Here is a 17,283-nt window from a genome sequence, read left to right on the forward strand (position 1 = left end):
CAAATAATTAACTAAAGTAATTAATGACACAGAGGAGCTCTGAATGGAGCTGGGAGAGTGCAGGAGGGGGTCACTGGGAGCTTTTCTGGATAAGGGACTTTAAATTTGAAGACTGAACCTGCTGATAGAGGGAGGGCCAGAGCAGCGGCAACTGAGTGACCCTGGAGACTTCCTATTTCCTCCACCGTAGATGATTAGTGTGGAAGCCAGAGAAATCGCTCTCCGAAGGATAGTGAGTTGAGAGTCAAATGGATGAGGGGCTGGCCTGCGGCTCTCGGCTCTGGGTGACCAGTGAGAGCAGACGCCGGGTTCCCCCCTCATCGCTCTGCTCTCCCCGCGGCCGGGACTCAGAGCCACGGGACCAGGTGGGCCTGAGCCGCAGCCAACGCTCTCCTCTCCATGTGCCTCTCTTCTCTTGTCTCTCTTCAGGAAGTAATAGAAACCTCAAGTGTAGACCTACCCTAGAGTGATGTTTCTGAGGCTTATATGAGAAGATGTTGAGTTTCTGTCACTCTCCTCGTCAGGGAGGCATTTTCTGCGGGCCAGCCCTGTCCCCTTCCAGTGGCTGGTGCCTGCCTCCCTGCCCCCCGACGGCCACCCCTCAGACTGTGAGGCAGCCACTGACATTTCGTAGCCCAAATGGTGACTACTGGCTGCCTCCTCAGAGAGCCACCGGCCGGCTGACAAAGAGTGGAAGGAGGATTTCCAGTGAAACCCGGAAGGCTGGGTCTTCTTCAGATGGAAGAGGATGTAGGTCCCATCACGTGTCCCATTCTCTTTGGAGGCGGGAGGTATTCTGGGGGTGGGAGAGGGACCCAGAGCTGCCCTTTCCCGTGTGGTACCCAGGCCCACCTGCAGAGTCTTCCCTGTGCATGGCAAAGCCTTGACAACAGTGCTACCTCAGCTGTGTTTGTCGGCCTCTCCTCCGGGAGTCTGAGCCAGGGGACCCTCCAGTGCACCTGCCTAACGACCGTGTCTCCCCTGCAGGGCGAACTCTGCTGGAGAAGCTGTTCAGCCAGCAGGAGAACGGGCCTCCAGACGAAGCAGAGAAGTTCTGCTCGCGGATCATTGCCATGGGACTCCTTCTTCCTTTCAGTGACTGCTTCAGGGAGCCGTGTGGTCAGAATGCCCAGTCCAGCTCAGCTCCGTTTGATGTAAGTAGGAAAATTCACAGAACTCAATGGCTGTGAGGCAGATTGCAATGGAAACAGCAGCTCTGATGTGTGTCTACCCATCGCCCTGTAATTTAAAGACCCGCATGGGATGCAGGCCATCCTGCCCCTGCCACTCAACAGCTTAGCACATCTGTTTCCTTTCTGACTAGGGTATTCTTTTTTTTTTTTTTTTTGTGGTACGCGGGCCTCTCACTGTTGTGGCCTCTCCCATTGCGGAGCACAGGCTCCGGACGCGCAGGCTCAGCGGCCATGGCTCACGGGCCCAGCCGCTCCGCGGCATGTGGGATCTTCCCAGACCGGGGCACGAACCCGCTTCCCCTGCATCGGCAGGCGGACTCTCAACCACTGCGCCACCAGGGAAGCCCCCTGACTAGGGTATTCTTAAGTATACTTGCCAAACCTCCTTTTCTTAACAGATGGCCACTCTTGGCAGTTTTCTAGCCTGCTTTAACCAGTGATGGTTTTAAAGTGGCTCTGAGTCGGTATTTCTGACTTAGCTGGTCATGTACATACCTTCAGAAGCAGCTCTGAGCGCTGGAGCTTTGTTCCCAGAAGGCAGCAGGTTTCTGCGGGCCCTGGAGCACTATTCCTGTGCATTCATGGCTCATCCAGGTACTAACTGTTGACACGAAGTAGCACCGTCTGCTTGCTCCCCAGCTCCCGCTCACCAAGAGGGTTAATACTTCAGAACAGTCATTCCCAAGCTGTTTGATAATTCATAACAAATAACAGCACAGCTGGGTTGTTGCTTCCAAACCAGAGTATTGCTCATCTTTCTCATGTATGTGGTACGTGTGCGACCCTGGGTGTTGTAACGAGCAGACTTTTTCGTGAGGAAAGTGGAGTCTTCTTGGCTTCCTGTGTGGAGCTTGGAGTATATGAGGCAGGGTACAGGTCTCATCCTTGTAGGTTGGTTACATCTGTGCCCTGCTTCTGACCGCACTCCTTCTCCTCTGTGTGTGCGCGACTGAGAGAGGTGTTTGAAGATGATGGAAATGAGCCCTGGCTGAGATCAAGAAGTGATAGTAAATAACAAAACATCCATATGCGCCTGTTTTTCTTCTTCCTGTTCTTTACCCATCACAACTGTGGTCTCCCTTCAGTATTAGGAAAATAAACCACATAAGATATTGTGAGATCTTCTTGATACTTCTCATGTGAAAGAAGATTCCCTGGGATGTACTGTGACTTGTGAAGCTTCCTTCTTAAGATCAACTGACCTATCTTTCTATCTATCTGTCTGTCTATCATCTATCTATCCATCCATCATTCGTCTATCTGTCTGTCTGTCCATCTATCCATTCATGACATTGCAGCTAACCACTGCTCGGTAGATCTTTTTCTTCTATGAGAAAAATTGGATAATTAAATTTTCCCTCCCTTTTCCTTTTTGAAAGGTGTGTTATTACAGGTACAGAACCTGGGGACAGTTGTGAGCTAAGAGCTTTATTGAGCTGTGTTCTAGGAGATACATCAGTTTGCAACTAGGAATTAGAATCATTATGGGACAGACAGAGGCAAACACTAGCTGTGCCTAACACTTGCTTTTGGATTAAAACTATTCCCAAGTTGACTGCATTTTCTTCCCTTAGAGCTCAGAAATGAAGTCTTATCAGTCAATAAATGTGGAATTGGAGTAAACTGAAAATAGTAGAATAACCCTATTCCTCCTTTTTTTAAAAATTACTGAACTGGCTGTATTTTACCTCCTACTTCCTCCATTTTTGTGTTAGAGAGACTAGTAACCCCTCCCGGCCTTGTCATTTTGGGGGGCAGCCGGCTATGGCATAGAGAGTGACAAGCAAAATAAATGCAGTCCCTTAATATGGTATGAAATAATTCTCTCAGAGTGGGGAATTTCTTTTGCAAATTTGTGTGGTTGTGTTTTCTCACTTTGTTCATTGGCTTTGGGCTACCTTTTTACTTCCATGCCAAACCTAACACAAAACAAATAGGAAATATTCTTCCAGATACTTAAATGGCAGTTCAACAGCAGAAATGTGCATTTATTGTATGCATAATTGAGGATTTTCTTCAAAGCTCAGAAGAGCTAACAGTACAGGGAGTTATGCAAACTGAGGCATTAGTGGGGGAAGGGGGAGGAATGCGCTTTCTGTAGGGAGAGAACTTTCTGATAATTAGCCTCTCTGCTGGTTTCCAGAAAGTTGCTGCTAGGAGGATTTCTCACCAACAGTTCTCTTGAGGACAGTTGCCCTTTGAGACACAACAGGAATAAGCTCATGACAGGTCCTCTTCCCACCCCTAATTTTGCTCCCTTCCCTGAGAGCACGCCCCTTTATCTCCATCCACATGGAATTAGAGCACCGGAGTTTGATCTGGAGATCTTTTTCATGCAGTTTATGCATTGGCCTACTTCAGTCAACCCTCTTGATTCAGTTCCATGTTATTTTATACATTTTTAGGGCCTAATATTTTGCTTTAGAGATGCTATAGAAAATGTGAAAGGAGTTCACATTTTCTCTCACATTTTAACTTGGTTAAAACTTCAAGAATACTGAAAGACAAATAGTTTTGAGTGATAACATTCATTCATTCACAAATGTTTACTGACTGCATTCTCTATGCCAGGCAGTGTTCTAGGCTCCAGAGATGTATTAGTGAGCAAGAGAACTAAGATTCCTTTTCTCCTGATTTACATCCTCTTCACAGTGGGGCGAGACAGAGAAAACACAAACATGTAGTGGAGGTAACGGACTTACATCAGATTCTGATAAGTGCCATGAAAGAAGTGAACTGGTGGAATATGGTCAGTGAAGCAGGGGTGGGGAGAGTGTAGGAGGAAGCCCCGCATGTAATGTCAGGAGCCCTGGGGGGGAGGTCAGAGGGAAGGTCCCCCCAGGAGCCCAGAGGCAAGTGCAAGTGCCCCGGGAGAGCGCAGACACGGCCTGAGGACAGAAAGGACTACAGAGCCAGGACGTTCAGGGTCTTGAAAGCCATGGAAGGATAATGCGTTCTTTTAAGTGGGAGCTTTTAGAGGGTCTTGTGCAGGGAGAGAGCGTGTTTGTTCCGTGTTGCGTGTGGCTCATGGGACCTGGCCTTGGGTGCTGTTCCAGGGGCTGAAGCAGGAGCTGGAACAGCAGGGGGGCTGCCGCAGGAGCTGAGCGAGAGCCAGTGGAGGAGACAGAGGGGGCAGTGGGCGTGGGAGGGGTCCTGCCCTGCCGGTGGAGCTGATGGGACCTCCGGGGCTTAGACGAGGGGGCGATGGAAAAGGGAATCAAAGATGAGTTCTTGGTGCTGGTCTTAAGTGTCTGGTGGGTGTTGGCACTGTTTACCGAGGCTGAGAAGATAGGCCAGTTTTAGGAGGAAAGTATTGTAAGGACAGAACCGGTGTTCCTTATGTACTTTTCTTGAATAAAATTGTTTATTTAGAAAACTAATAACCTAGCATATCACCTGATGAACAATCGGTTTTGCTTTCTGCTGAGTGGAACGTCATTGACTTAATTAAGGCCGTGACACTTAACCTTTTTTCAGCCACAGAAGGGCTGACAGCCCTTTTCATAGTCACATTTTCTCAAATCAGAAGGAAAGATTGAGCTCCTTTAATAGCCCAGTAGCATTGCCATTATCCTCACCTTTGCCTTTTGCTTTGTTTGTTTCTTTGTGTTTTATATCTCAAATAAAATTCTAATCTAGAGCAATTCTGAAGATAGCAAGGGAAAATATAGGAATAATCCTCCTGCCTGCAGCATGGTAGCATGTGTTGTTGAGTTGTGGATTGTGTTCTTTGTGGTCTGAGGAGACTTTCTTTCTTTTGGAACCTGTTTTACTCATCTGTCAGGTGTGAGGGAAACTCTCTCTTGAAATATTTAGCATGGCTTCTAAATCCTTAGAAATAGCAAAGCATTCGCTATTGTGACACACCACGTATTTGAAGTTTTGGGCCACTGCCCTGCTACCTGTGGACAAGGCATCTCAGCCTGCTGTCCACCACGGACCCTGGCTCATTGCCCGTTAGGTGTGGACGGAGGTCATTTTGCCAGAGTACATTCAGGATATGGTCCCTTAAGACTCCTTCTCCTTAGAATGCCTTTATTTAAATTGAGACTCTTTTTCTGGGTCATATTCATCAGCAGCTGTTTTCAGCAAACCATAATTATCTTACATAATTGTTGATTATCCATTAGAAAGCTCTTCTAGGATTTCTCCAGTCATAACTATGTTAGATATCACATAATCTCTTTACATAACAAAAAATAAAGCAAGTATACGTGACCCAAGAATTTTGGCAGGATTATATGGTTTTATCTACCTAATCATTTAAAACAGATCTTAAACGTCTTTCTAGTAGAATATTTTTGGATGGGCTGTTTTGGGTTTGGCAGATCTGCTGATTTTGGTAAATATGTAGTGATCCCCATGTTTTCCGCATGGCTGGAAGCCTTTGGTGTGTGTATATGGACATAGGTTTGGAGGAGTATATTCTTGAGGCTAGAATTACAGAGAAGGGGGACGTGAAAATCCAGGCCAGAAAGGAATGAGAGAAACATGATCTTGAACCTGTTGAAAGATGTCATAAATCAACACCAAGAGCAGCCACTTCCAGAAACCGAATGAAATGCACTCTCCTCACTGTCACCAGTAGCCAGAATGGAGACTTCAGTGACAAACAGAAATGATCATTTGTATTTAAATTCATTTTTTTCAGAGCAAGAATACTTAGATGCTGTTTAGTCAAACCCACACGAATATTTTCCTGAGAAGCAATAAAAGCTATGACACGTCTTTTAACTCTGAGAGAACATGTGTGTATATAAAGCTGTATTTTTACTTTTGAAACATTACATACAGTATTAACTCTCAGAAGTTGCTTTATTTGAAATGTGGTATTAAAATTATACTTAATTTTTAGCCCAGCTTTTAAAATTATTTTAGCTGAAATATTTATTTTCCCCGCAGACTTCTCTCTAATGTCAGCATAGAAGTCAGTAGTAAAATGGAAGATTTCATTTTCTGAAATTCATTTAGTAGCAATGTTTTATATCTGTTCCGTTACCTAGGTGATCACTGCATAATCCATTATAAGCAGGGTAACAAGAGTAGATTGAAGCTGTAATCCTTTCTCAGTTTTACTCACACAGGTTTTTTTTCCCCTTTTTTTAAATTTTAAGGACTTAGAAACGTCTAAAGCACCACCTTCCCCTGGTGAGGAGAGCAGAAGGGCTGGGAGACCAGCAGCGGCCCTGCCCCCTGCCTGCTGCCCACTTTCGGTCCCTCCCCGTGTGGCGCCCCCGCCCTCGTTTAGCTGGTGTTGATTTCTGGTGTTTTAGGCTTGCTGATGCAGTTATCCACATTACTGTCACTTTCTGGGTGTCCCCATTCCTCCCAGCATGGTTCCCGTTGCTGTCCTAGTTCCCTGTGGTCATTGGCTTTGAACGTGAAACAGTAAGCTTTCTGATGTGTCGTCGTTCCGCCAATGCCGGGTCCCGTCTCCGGCCACCCCGCCTGTTGTTAGCTCCTCTGCTGACCCCTCCAGCTGGTCCACGCCGGGACTGTGCCAGCTTCCAGCAGGTGCACTTTCATCCTTAGGGCATATTTTTATGGTTACTGTTTTCTCTGTAAGTTTATTCTAAAAGTTGAAGAAGATACGCATACTGTAAATGTTGCCCAGCAGAGGCAGTTCTGTGCTCTGATTTCATTTCCTTCTCAATATCCCAATATCACAGTACCTAGAACACTCAAACCAGGATGTTCCTGGGGTCAAGTTCAAACGGATTCTGTTATTGCAGTGAACAGTCACTTGCTCAGAAGTATCCCATATTTAGTTTTCATTTGTTTTATCCCTTTCTTATACAGGGAGCCTCCATCCAGTGCAACAAAATTTTTTATTGTCTTTTTTCTTCTTCTCTGTTCTTTCTTTTTCTTCTCTTTTCCTTTTGTATTTCTTTCCTTCCCTTTCTTTTCTTTCCTATGGGGAGAAGACACATGTAACTTTCTTTGCTTTTTTCTTCTCTATTCTCAGTATCTTGGAGTTTTTCCTTTATTCTTACTGTTCAGTGACATTCTTTTGTTACCGAGCCCAAGCTCCTTCTTCACTGCGAATGACAGACCAATACTTGGGAGACAAGTTGCTGGATCAAGGAATAACGACTTTAATCTCAAAGTTAGCCCAACGAGAAATTGGCAGATCAGCGCCATCAGAAAGCCATCTACCCTCCGTCCGATTGGGGCTCCTTTTATACAGAAGAGGGAGGGGCCCACTGTGGGGCAGCCAATGGCTGAGCGGGCCCGCTGTTACCCGGAGTAGGAAGGTGCGATTCCAGCCAGCGCCCGGGGCTGAAGAAGTACCGGCTGTCCCAGCAACGTCGTCCTCCAGCTCTTGGTGGAACTAGGCAGACAAGCGGGGAGACCACGGTGGCCACGTGGAAGGGGTTGTTGCCCGTTACTTGGATTGCTGTCTGAGGCGCTGGCACCTAGGTCTCAGCCCGCCACTGGCTTCACCAGTCAGTTCGTGACCAATGAGGTGGCCCGGGAGCTGCTGTCCCCGGAGCGGAACTCCCTCCTGCCTGCTTGCGCAGTGGGTGGGCGCAGGCGCGGGGCCAGGCTGATAGGCTAGGCCCTGCCCGAGCATGGAGAGGTGCGGTGGAGTGGACCCTGCGCCAACCACTCGGCCGGCGCCAGGGAAGGAGGAGGGAAGGGCCCATCGCGCTTGGGGTTTGGGCTGGGGAGGCCGCTATGACACTTTCAGTTCTCCTTAAGACTACTGCTGTGGTCTGAATGTGTGTGTGCCCCAGGTTCACATCCAGGGATACTTAATGGGATGTTGTTAGGAGGTGGGGCCTTTGGGAGGTGCTGAGGTCATTAGGTGGAGCCCCAGTGATGGGTTAGCATCTTATGAATGAGACCCCATCACCCCTTCCACCGTGTGAGGACTCAGGGAGAAGGCACCAGATGTGACGCAGGAAGATGCCGTGGCCTGAACATGCTGGCACCTTGATCTTGGACTTCTAGTCTCCAGAACTGTGTAAAAGGAAAGTCTGTTGTTCTAAGGCACCCAAGGTGTGGTATTTTGTTAAAGCAGCCCCGAATAATCTACGATAACTGCGGATTTCCTCTTCTAATTTATTTATTTTTTTATTGAGGTATAGTTGATGTATAGAATTATATAAATTTCAGGTGTAACAACATAGTGATTCACAATTTTTTTTTTTTTTTTTTTTTTTTTTTTTTGCTGTACGTGGGCCTCTCACTGCTGTGGCCTCTCCCGTTGCGGAGCACAGGCTCCGGACGCGCAGGCTCAGCGGCCACGGCTCACGGGCCCAGCTGCTCTGTGGCATGTGGGATCACCCCGGACCGGGGAACGAACCCCTGTCCCCTGCATCGGCAGGCGGACACTCAACCACTGTGCCACCTGGGAAGCCCAGATTCACAATTTTTTAAGGTTATATTCCATTTATAGTTATTATAAAATATAGGCAATATTCCCTGTGTGGTATGTTATATCCATGTATCTTATTTATTTTATACATAGATCCTCTTAATTTAGATCAGGGTCTTGATATGCAGTTATGATTTACATTTCTTTTCTTTCACCTCCTCCCCTTTCTCTTGACCCGCCCACCCCTAGTTACAAGGGACACACACATTAAAAGAAAGCCTCTATTCTCAACTGACTTACATCGACTTAAATAAGACGCGAAAACAAATTATTGGAGTTTAGTGGTTGAAATGGGCTCTAGTCAGACTGTCCTGGATTTGAGCCCTGGATTTTCCACTTTACTGTGCAAACTAAGGAAATGGCTTCATTTCTCAAAGTTTTGTCACTTCTGTAAAATGAGGAGTGATATAGTAGTTTCTGCGTAAGAAGAAAGCATGAACACAAGTAAAACATTTTGCACAGTATGGGGTGTACAGTGAGTGTTGGATGTGTTCAGTGTTAGCGTATTTGGGGTCCCAGTGGAGACATGCACAGTAGGGGGAGCAAAAGGGGAGGGTTGACTGAGTCCCCTTGTAGTTCGGGAGGTAGTACTTGGGGAAGGGCCTGAGGGTCCACGAGGAGTTGACTGCGGAGACCGGCTATAAAAGGAGGAGTGTGTGTGCTCGCCATGGAGATGCAAGTGACCGTGGAGTACAGGTGGTTCTGGATTGTAAACTGGGAGACTGAAGGGTGGAAAGGAGGCCAGACGTGTAAACAAGGACATTTATGTCATCCTGGTGATGCTTTTAAATAATTTTGCATAGTTAAACCATAAACAGATTGGCATTTATAAAAGAAAAATTATTCTGGTGGCAGAATGGAGAATGGATTGAAGAAATTTAAAATTAATGTCTGGGTGGTGGGTAAAAGTGCCTAAACTGAAACAGGGGCAATGAGGAAGGAAAGAGACAGATGTGGGGAGTATTCAGGATTTACTGTTGTCAGGACTCGACGTTTGATTGGATGCTTTCCTTGGTTTCTGATTCACACCTGTGGGTGGAGGGTGATTCTCAGAATGTGAAAGCGAGAACAGGTTTCAGGCAAGAAGGTCATTTTTGTTTGGACATCTAGAATTCACAACTCCTTGGGACATTGTGGTGACAATTCTGGAGGACAGAGGAACTGGGGTTACTAGCATAGGCCATGAGTTATGTGCTAAAAAGGTAAGTGAATAAACCTCGGAAGTCAAGATACAGTGGAGAGAAGTACATTGGGATAAAATTCTTAAGGACAGTGAAGAGCAGATGTAGAGAGACTAGAGGGGATGGAATCGTGGGAGGCTTGGCTGGAGGATATCCTTTAAGACCTGAGGGGCGGAGCTGGTCTCCTGATTCTGAAGTCCAGTCTGTGGAGTGATTAGACCTGAGGGGCTCAGGTGTTGGCTGAGACTTGATGCCTCCAAGGATGGTGGAGGAAGTTCTGAGAAGCAGGTGTGGGGTTGTGGGACAGGGAGAGGAAGGCGGGGCCATGAGAGGTAGGTGGGTCCATGGGATGAAGGCGGGGCATCAAGAGGTAGGCGGGGCCTTGAGGTTGGGAGGGGCCAAGGAGACAGGCCAGGGTCCCCACTGAGGGGGTTGATGATGACACTGCCAGGTGAAAGGGGCTTCAGAGGTGGAGAGGAGTTTGCACAGGGTGGGCCTGGAACATTCTCTAGATGATTCTGGAGGCCTAGGTTGTGCGGCCACGTTGTGTGAGAGGAATCAGGAAAGTCACCTTTCAGCTCAGCTGTCACTTGCTTGGCTTTCACATCCATCTTGTCAGTTACTGTCTTGGTTCTTCAGTCCTGGCTCTTCGCTCCAGCCTGAGGTTCTCAGTTCTGGGCCACGGTCCTTCCAGCGTGGGATTGGCAATGTCTGAGAATATTTGGTCGCCACAGTGGGGGAGGGGTGTGGCTGGCATCTAATGGTGGAGGCAGGGATGCTGCCCAGCACTTTACAGGACCCTTTCCCCAACAGAGAGTGTCCAGCACCAAGGCCAGCTGTTGAGAAACCATGTGATGACATTTGACTGCATCATATTCCTACGTAAAGCCTTTTTAGTGGGTTTTCTGTCAGAATGAAGCCCAGATTCCTTGGACCTCCATGACCTGCCTGCTTCTCCAGCTCATGACCCACCTCCCTTTCTGTTTCTCCAAACACTGTCCTTCACCTCCCGAAGTGCTTCTCAGTTTTCCCGACTGTTCTTGGAGCTGGATGAGAGCTCCTGTTTCTGCTCCTGAACTGCTACTTCCTAGTTCAGTTCACTCTCTGTCAGAGGATGCTCTTCAGAGTTAGATGTCACTCCTCAGACACCTTCCTTCACCACCAAAGTCTGTATTTTCTGTCTCAAAGGACCTTACCTGTGTCATAATAGGCTACACACTCTGCATGCCCCAATGCACATTAAATCTTCCGTGGAGGTGTCTTCGTGATGGTGCAGTGCTGCATCCCCGTGCTTACTGTAGAAACACAGGTGTACAATGAACGCAGGGATCTGGCGTCCCCAGAGTGGTCAGAGCAGACCTTAGTCCCAGACTGTGGATTCTGGTCCATCTCCTCCACTTACTGAAGAGGTTGGGACAGGTACCAAGGTCATAGGCTAAAAATTTTCGTGTATAATAATAGTACCTGCCTCTGGGGACAATCTTGAAGATTAAATGAGATTAACTGATAAAACATTTACCATAGCACCTTGCATGTAATAAGTGCCCAGTAAATATTAGTGTTTACTATTTTTATTTTATTTCAAGTTTCTATCACAGAACTCAGCAGAGCTGTTCAGTAAATATGCTTTGATTTCACAAGGCTGGAGGGAAAGCCACGGTGACTGAGGAAGGGAAGACCTGCAAAATCTATTAAGTGGATTGTTTTGAATGATCAGGAGTTACCTATATTTCATAATCACATGAACTTGGATGGAAAGAAGGTGGAGGATGGATGGAGTGTGGATTTGCTCAGGAATTGCTTGGCTTGGGAACCAACTCTCTATTGGATCTCTGCTTCCAGGCTTATTGTCATTCTTCTTTCTTTCTTTTTTTTTTTTTTTTTTTTTTTTGTGGTACACGGGCCTCTCACTGTTGTGGCCTCTCCCGTTGCGGAGCACAGGTTCCGGACGCACAGGCCCAGCGGCCATGGCTCACGGGCCCAGCTGCTCCGGGGCATGTGGGATCTTCCCAGACCAGGGCATGAACCCGCGTCCCCTGCACCTGCAGGCGGACTCTCAACCACTGCGCCACCAGGGAAGCCCCATTCTTATTTCTTAATCTACTTGCTACTCTTTATTTTACTGGTGTAATTCCCACCTTCTTCCCACAACCCTCCCTCCCCACATCTTTCTGGAGAGAGTAGGAAAAGTTGTGGGTCAGATACCTGCCAGTTTGTGAAGGTGAGGCCATCACACCCACTTAGTGCTGTGTTCATGGCCACTTCATACTGACCACATGCTTCCCTGGGAAAGTGTCACATGCAAATATTGGCATATCACTTACTTATAGTGTCAACCTAAATAAAGGAGGTAAGCTGAGGCAAGCTCAAATGACCAGAAATTGAGTTTATTGGGGAAATAGCAGAGGACTTGCAGTTCAGGAAGTCGGTTGAGGGTTCAGGGCAGCTCTGTTTATGGGCAAGGAGTGAAAAGATGGGGCTTCCAGCCAGAGTCCAGGCAGTGAGTTCATTGGCTTGAAGATGGGGCGGGACTCCTGGCTGGTGTTCACTGGTCAGGAGACAGGTTTCCGTCTTCTGTAAACCAGGCACTAAGGGGAGATCAGTCTCTTGGTTCCTCAGTTTGTTTCCTGGGGGTGCGTGTGTGAGAGTCTCCATCCCCTCCTCCAGTTCCATTTCAGGCTGAAATCCTCTCATGGTCACTTTCACTCACTCTGTTGTGTGTGTGTCCAGCATACTTTGTAGACAATGTGGCCTGAATGAATGAAAGTACCACTGTCTACAAGGATGTCTGCTTTACTCAGAATTCCTGAGACAGCGGGACCCAAGGGCTAGAGGCTGGTTTATACCCAACATTGTTCTTTTCTCTCAGGGACTCTACCACGTGGAATACACTTAATTTTCTTGGCTGGATAATTCTTGTAGGATAAAATTATTGAAGGGAACAGTCAATAAATATAAACAGGAAGAAATCTGCTTACTATTCTTAGTTTTCTTCAAGGGGGATTTTTTCATCCAATTTTATTTTTAGTTAAAAAAAGCTGATTTTCTAAATAATATAAGTGGATTGTGTCAAGAAGTTCCAAGTTGGTTTCTTTCTTTGCTGGCTGAACACTTGCATGGTTTTTAAATAGTTGTATTAGTAACTTTTTTTTTTTTTTTTTGTAGTATGCGGGCCCCTCACTGCTGTGGCCTCTCCCATCACGGGGCACAGGCTCCGGATGTGCAGGCTCAGCGACCATGGCTTACGGGCCCAGCCACTCTGCGGCATGCGGGATGCTCCCGGACCGGGGCACGAACCCACGTCCCCTGCATCGGCAGGCGGACTCCCAACCACTGCGCCACCAGGGAAGCCCTAGTAACCTTTCTTTAGCACAGACTTGATTGTATTGTGGGTCAGGTTACATCCCCTAGGATTGTAGTCATACGGTTCAGTGTGAAGGAGAAGGATTTTTTCTCTGGACTCCATCATTTTATGATTGTATGTAGTAATCAGTATCCAAGCTTTTATGCATATGAATTGAAGTACATATATTTTGAGATTATTTTAGTTTTTTGACCTGGTATGTGGTTTAATAAATTTCTAACATGTGCTGCTTTCTGTGTATTTTATTTTAGAAGGCAAAAGAGCTGATTCCCCTACCACCTCCTCCCCCCATTATGCTCAGTTCCAGAGTATTGTTGCAAAAGTAGCAATGGTATGGTTATTACCTCACCACAGTGTTCTGAGCATAGAGGAAATGCTGCCAGGGCTTTTATGGATTTTAGGATAATCCCCAGCCATGAAAGTCATTGACGTTCAGAAAAATCAACTTTCAAAAACTCATTTGTGGGACTTCCCTGGTGGCGCAGTGGTTAAGAATCCGCCTGCCAATGCAGGGGACACAGGTTCGAGCCCTGGTCCGGGAAGATTCCCACATGCCGCAGAGCAACTACGCCCATACGCCGTCTAAGCTCTAGAGCCTGCAAGCCATAACTACTGAACCGTGCACCACAACTACTGAAGCCTGTGTGCTCTAGGGCCCGTGTGCTGCAACTACTGAAGCCTGTGCTCCGCAACAAGAGAAGCCACGGCGATGAAACGGCCACGCACCGCAACGAAGAGTAGCCCCCGCTCACTGCAACTAGAGAAAGCCCGTGTGCAGCAATTAAGATGTAATGCAGATGAAAAATTAATAAAAAATTTAAAATATTTAAAAGTGTCTTAAAAAATAATATTTAAAAAACCCCTCATTTGTGGCAGTCACACTTTTTAAGTTAATGACATACTTTTTTCTGTGTGGTTTGTTTCTCCTCATTTAAGGGGCATGCTATTCTGGATGCCTGTTTTGCTTTCACAAGTGGCGCTTTTTATCACTCTTTTGGCAAACTGAGTGATGCAGAATTCATTTTGAGTTTATAAGATGGACTTTTATTAAAATGGGTGACTCAGCCCAACTTTTCTTTCATGATTTTCTTGTATTTCTCCTGGATGTGCACTGAATAGTAATGAGTTGTGTGGGTGTGACTCGCATTTTGGTGGCCTCCTTCTCCCATCTCAAGAGCCAGGAGGAGTGCAGAACTTGAAGGGCCCTTGGACACAGAGGACACCAGCCAACCAGGAGCTTAGAGGGCTTTTCCTCCAGAGTTTTACTAGCCTTTGGAAATCGGAAAGATGATTTATTTCCTTTGTATTACTTTATTGTCTAGATGAGGGGTTGGCACAGTTTGTTAAAGTTGGCCAGAGGGAAGATATCTTAGGCTTTAGTAACTGTTTCACAGCCTCTGTCACAGTACCCAGCCCTGCTGTCGTCCTGTGAGAGCCGCCATGGACAATGTGCAGTAAATAAGCGTGACTGTTATTTCCTAGCAAGACTTCATTTTCAAACACGGGCAGCAGCTGCAGTTTGCTGACTCCTAGTCTATACTTAGGTAAAACGTAAAATGTAAATGTATTGTGTCAGTGTGACTTTTCTATCCATCTCTAACCATGTGTGGTCACCAGCCAGTCACATAATAGTTAGTGACTTTTTTTCATGAAAAATGCAGCTCCTCTCCCTGTGCTGTGTTGCTCACTGTCTAAGTGACTGCCAGGTGGGCAGATGCAATGGCACAGTGTTTCGTGGTGACAGAAGACTTGAGTTCCGAGTGGTCATTGTGGCTGGACCACAGTGTCCAGTGTGAGGGGTGGGCATGGGGGGGGTCATCTGCAGAGAAGATTCTGGGTGGTACCCAGAGCACTGGATGGAGGCTTCTGGAAGAGGGGTTTAGGAATTGGAACCCAATCCTGGGAGCAGTGGGGAACCACTGGAGGGTTTTACGCAGAGGAGTGTTTTGTTTGTTTTTGTTTTTGTTTTTTACCATGGGGAGCACTAAACTTTATTCACTTTACATATTTCACAGTTCTAAAGTATTTACTTCTTGCTTTGACAAAAGAAGGAAAAATACAGGAGCACTGAACAACCCCTCTTTAGAAGGAAAGGGTTATATATACAGCTGTGGAGAGTTATGGTTCCTCCTTGACATATGATGAAAAACAGTAATAAAAAAAGTGCTTAATTGATCAACAAAGGGCTAAGAGCTGCAAGCATTTATTCACACTCTACATCAGACCCAAGAAACCCATATCGTAACCTGTGGCACCTGTCACGAGGACCTGCTCAATCTTTAATTAGACTGACTGCTCCCTACCTGCAAGGCCAGACCACACAGAGTGTGGAGAACTTACACCCTATTTCACTAAATTCAAATTCTGAGCAACCTGCTGCCATTGGGAAGTCAGAGGCAAGCTCAGTTGCTCTTGGCTTTGCCTGGACTGACAGTTCCGTGGAAGGCTTCTGGGCCACGTGTTAACTATACCCAGGCACACACAGGAGCCAGCTTCCTGAGCCACAACTTGCCCTTAGCCAGGGAACTGCTTCCAAAGGGTCAGGAGGGTCCCCAGGCCTTACCCCACTGCCCACCACCATCCACCCTGTTAGCAGTTAGCAGCTGTTATCAGAGCCAGGCATGGCCCTTCCCGCGAGAGGGAGGGCAGGCACAAGACATGGATGCCGAGATCACAAAGCACAGACCTAAACTCAGCAGAGGAGTGTTTTAGAGACACCTTTCTTGGTGCTTGTGGAGTCTGGACTGAGGGGTGTTCTGTGGGTCTGACTTGGAGGCTGGAAGATTCTGAGGAAGATGAAGTGAGAATCCAGGGGAACGGAGGTGCTGCCCTCAGCTATGGACATGGTGCTGGGGATGAAGAAGGGGCAGTTCTGATGATACTCGTAGATTAGTGGTTCTCCCAATGCGAGCAAGCATTGAATCACCTGGAGGACTTGTGAGAACAATTGCTGGGCCCACCCCAGAGGTTCTGAGTCAGGAGGTCTGAGCTGGGTTCCCAGGTGATGCTGCTGCAGGTGGTCCGGGACCACACTCTGAGAAGCTCTGCCTTGGAAGGTCCAGATGATGAGCCTCAGGGATTTGGCTGATGGTATAAAGGTGAAGGAGAGGGCAGGAATAAGGAGGGTATGTGCCCAGATTTCCGGTTTGGGCGACAGGGGAGAGGGTGGTGCTCTTTACTGTATGAAGTACAGGAGGAGCAGGTCGGGAGAACAGTTAGTTCAGTTTAGGTCTTCGGAATTTGGGGATAGTCTCCTGAAAGATACGCAAAAGTAGGTGGTTATGTGTGTCTAGGGGTCAGGAGGCAGAGCTTAGGGGGAGAGAGATGGAGGAATCTTTATCGCGTAGATGATTCCTGAAGCCATTATGCATTGAAAAGGCCTGCAGGGTGAGAATCAAGCAGGGCCTGATGTACAGATGAACATTTATGCAACAGGCAGGGGGAAAGCTGCACGGGGCAGGTAAAGAGCAGTCAGAGGTGGGGCGGAAAAAAAGATTAAAAAAACAGATTGAGTATTAAGTGATATAAAATGTTGCTAAGAGGTCAAGGAAGGGCAAGACTGAAATGTAGTCATTGAATTTGCCAAAGTTATCGTCAATAACCTTGCAGATGTAGAGAGCAGTCTGGGTGGGGTCTGGGGGGCGCTGGCCTGGTCTCCGCAGGCTGAGTCTGGACGGAGGGTCCAGATGAGCTGGGGAGATGAGAGGGGTCAGCGCAGGTGTGTGATGAGAGCCAGCGGCTTTGTGTCAGGTGGGTTATGAATGGGGAAGGGGAAGTACCTTTTTTACAAAAAGTTTGGGAGTGTTTAGAGCCTGTGCAGATGCTGATGGGAGGGGTCCCATAGAGAAGGCGAACTGATGGTCCTGGAAAGCAGAGGGAGGGCATGCGTAGCTCAGGTGACGGTTGGCCTGGGACATGGACAGGAACACCTGTGTGTGAAACAGCTGTGGGAAGGGGATGCAGTGCAGGTGGGCTTTTCTAGGTGGCTCACGGGAAGGTGAGGGAGTGCTGGCGGCTTCTGCGTTCGCTGTGCATTAGGAGCCGTCCACATCTGCATTGGGTGAGTAGGGGTGTGTGAGGCCAGATGTTTGAAAATGGTGTGGAAACGGTTCATTTGGATGCCCCAGAACTGGGACTGAGGGCCCGCGGGAGGGATGGGGGTGC

General features: G+C 47.4%; 1 protein-coding gene across 1 annotated transcript in view; it reads left to right on the top strand.

The window, feature by feature from the left end:
* Positions 1-248: 248 nt before the first annotated feature.
* Positions 249-17,283, top strand: part of FMN2 (formin 2) — a gene marked incomplete at both ends in the record, with an annotated part of 267,482 nt that continues 250,447 nt past the window's right edge. The window contains 3 exons of the mRNA XM_079711279.1: positions 249-365; positions 563-608; positions 988-1,154. Coding sequence (XP_079567405.1) covers positions 249-365; positions 563-608; positions 988-1,154 — 330 coding nt within the window. The remainder of the gene's footprint in view (positions 366-562; positions 609-987; positions 1,155-17,283) is intronic.

This window comes from Hyperoodon ampullatus, assembly GCF_949752795.1.
Source record: "Hyperoodon ampullatus genome assembly, chromosome: 1".
NCBI lineage: Eukaryota > Metazoa > Chordata > Mammalia > Artiodactyla > Ziphiidae > Hyperoodon > Hyperoodon ampullatus.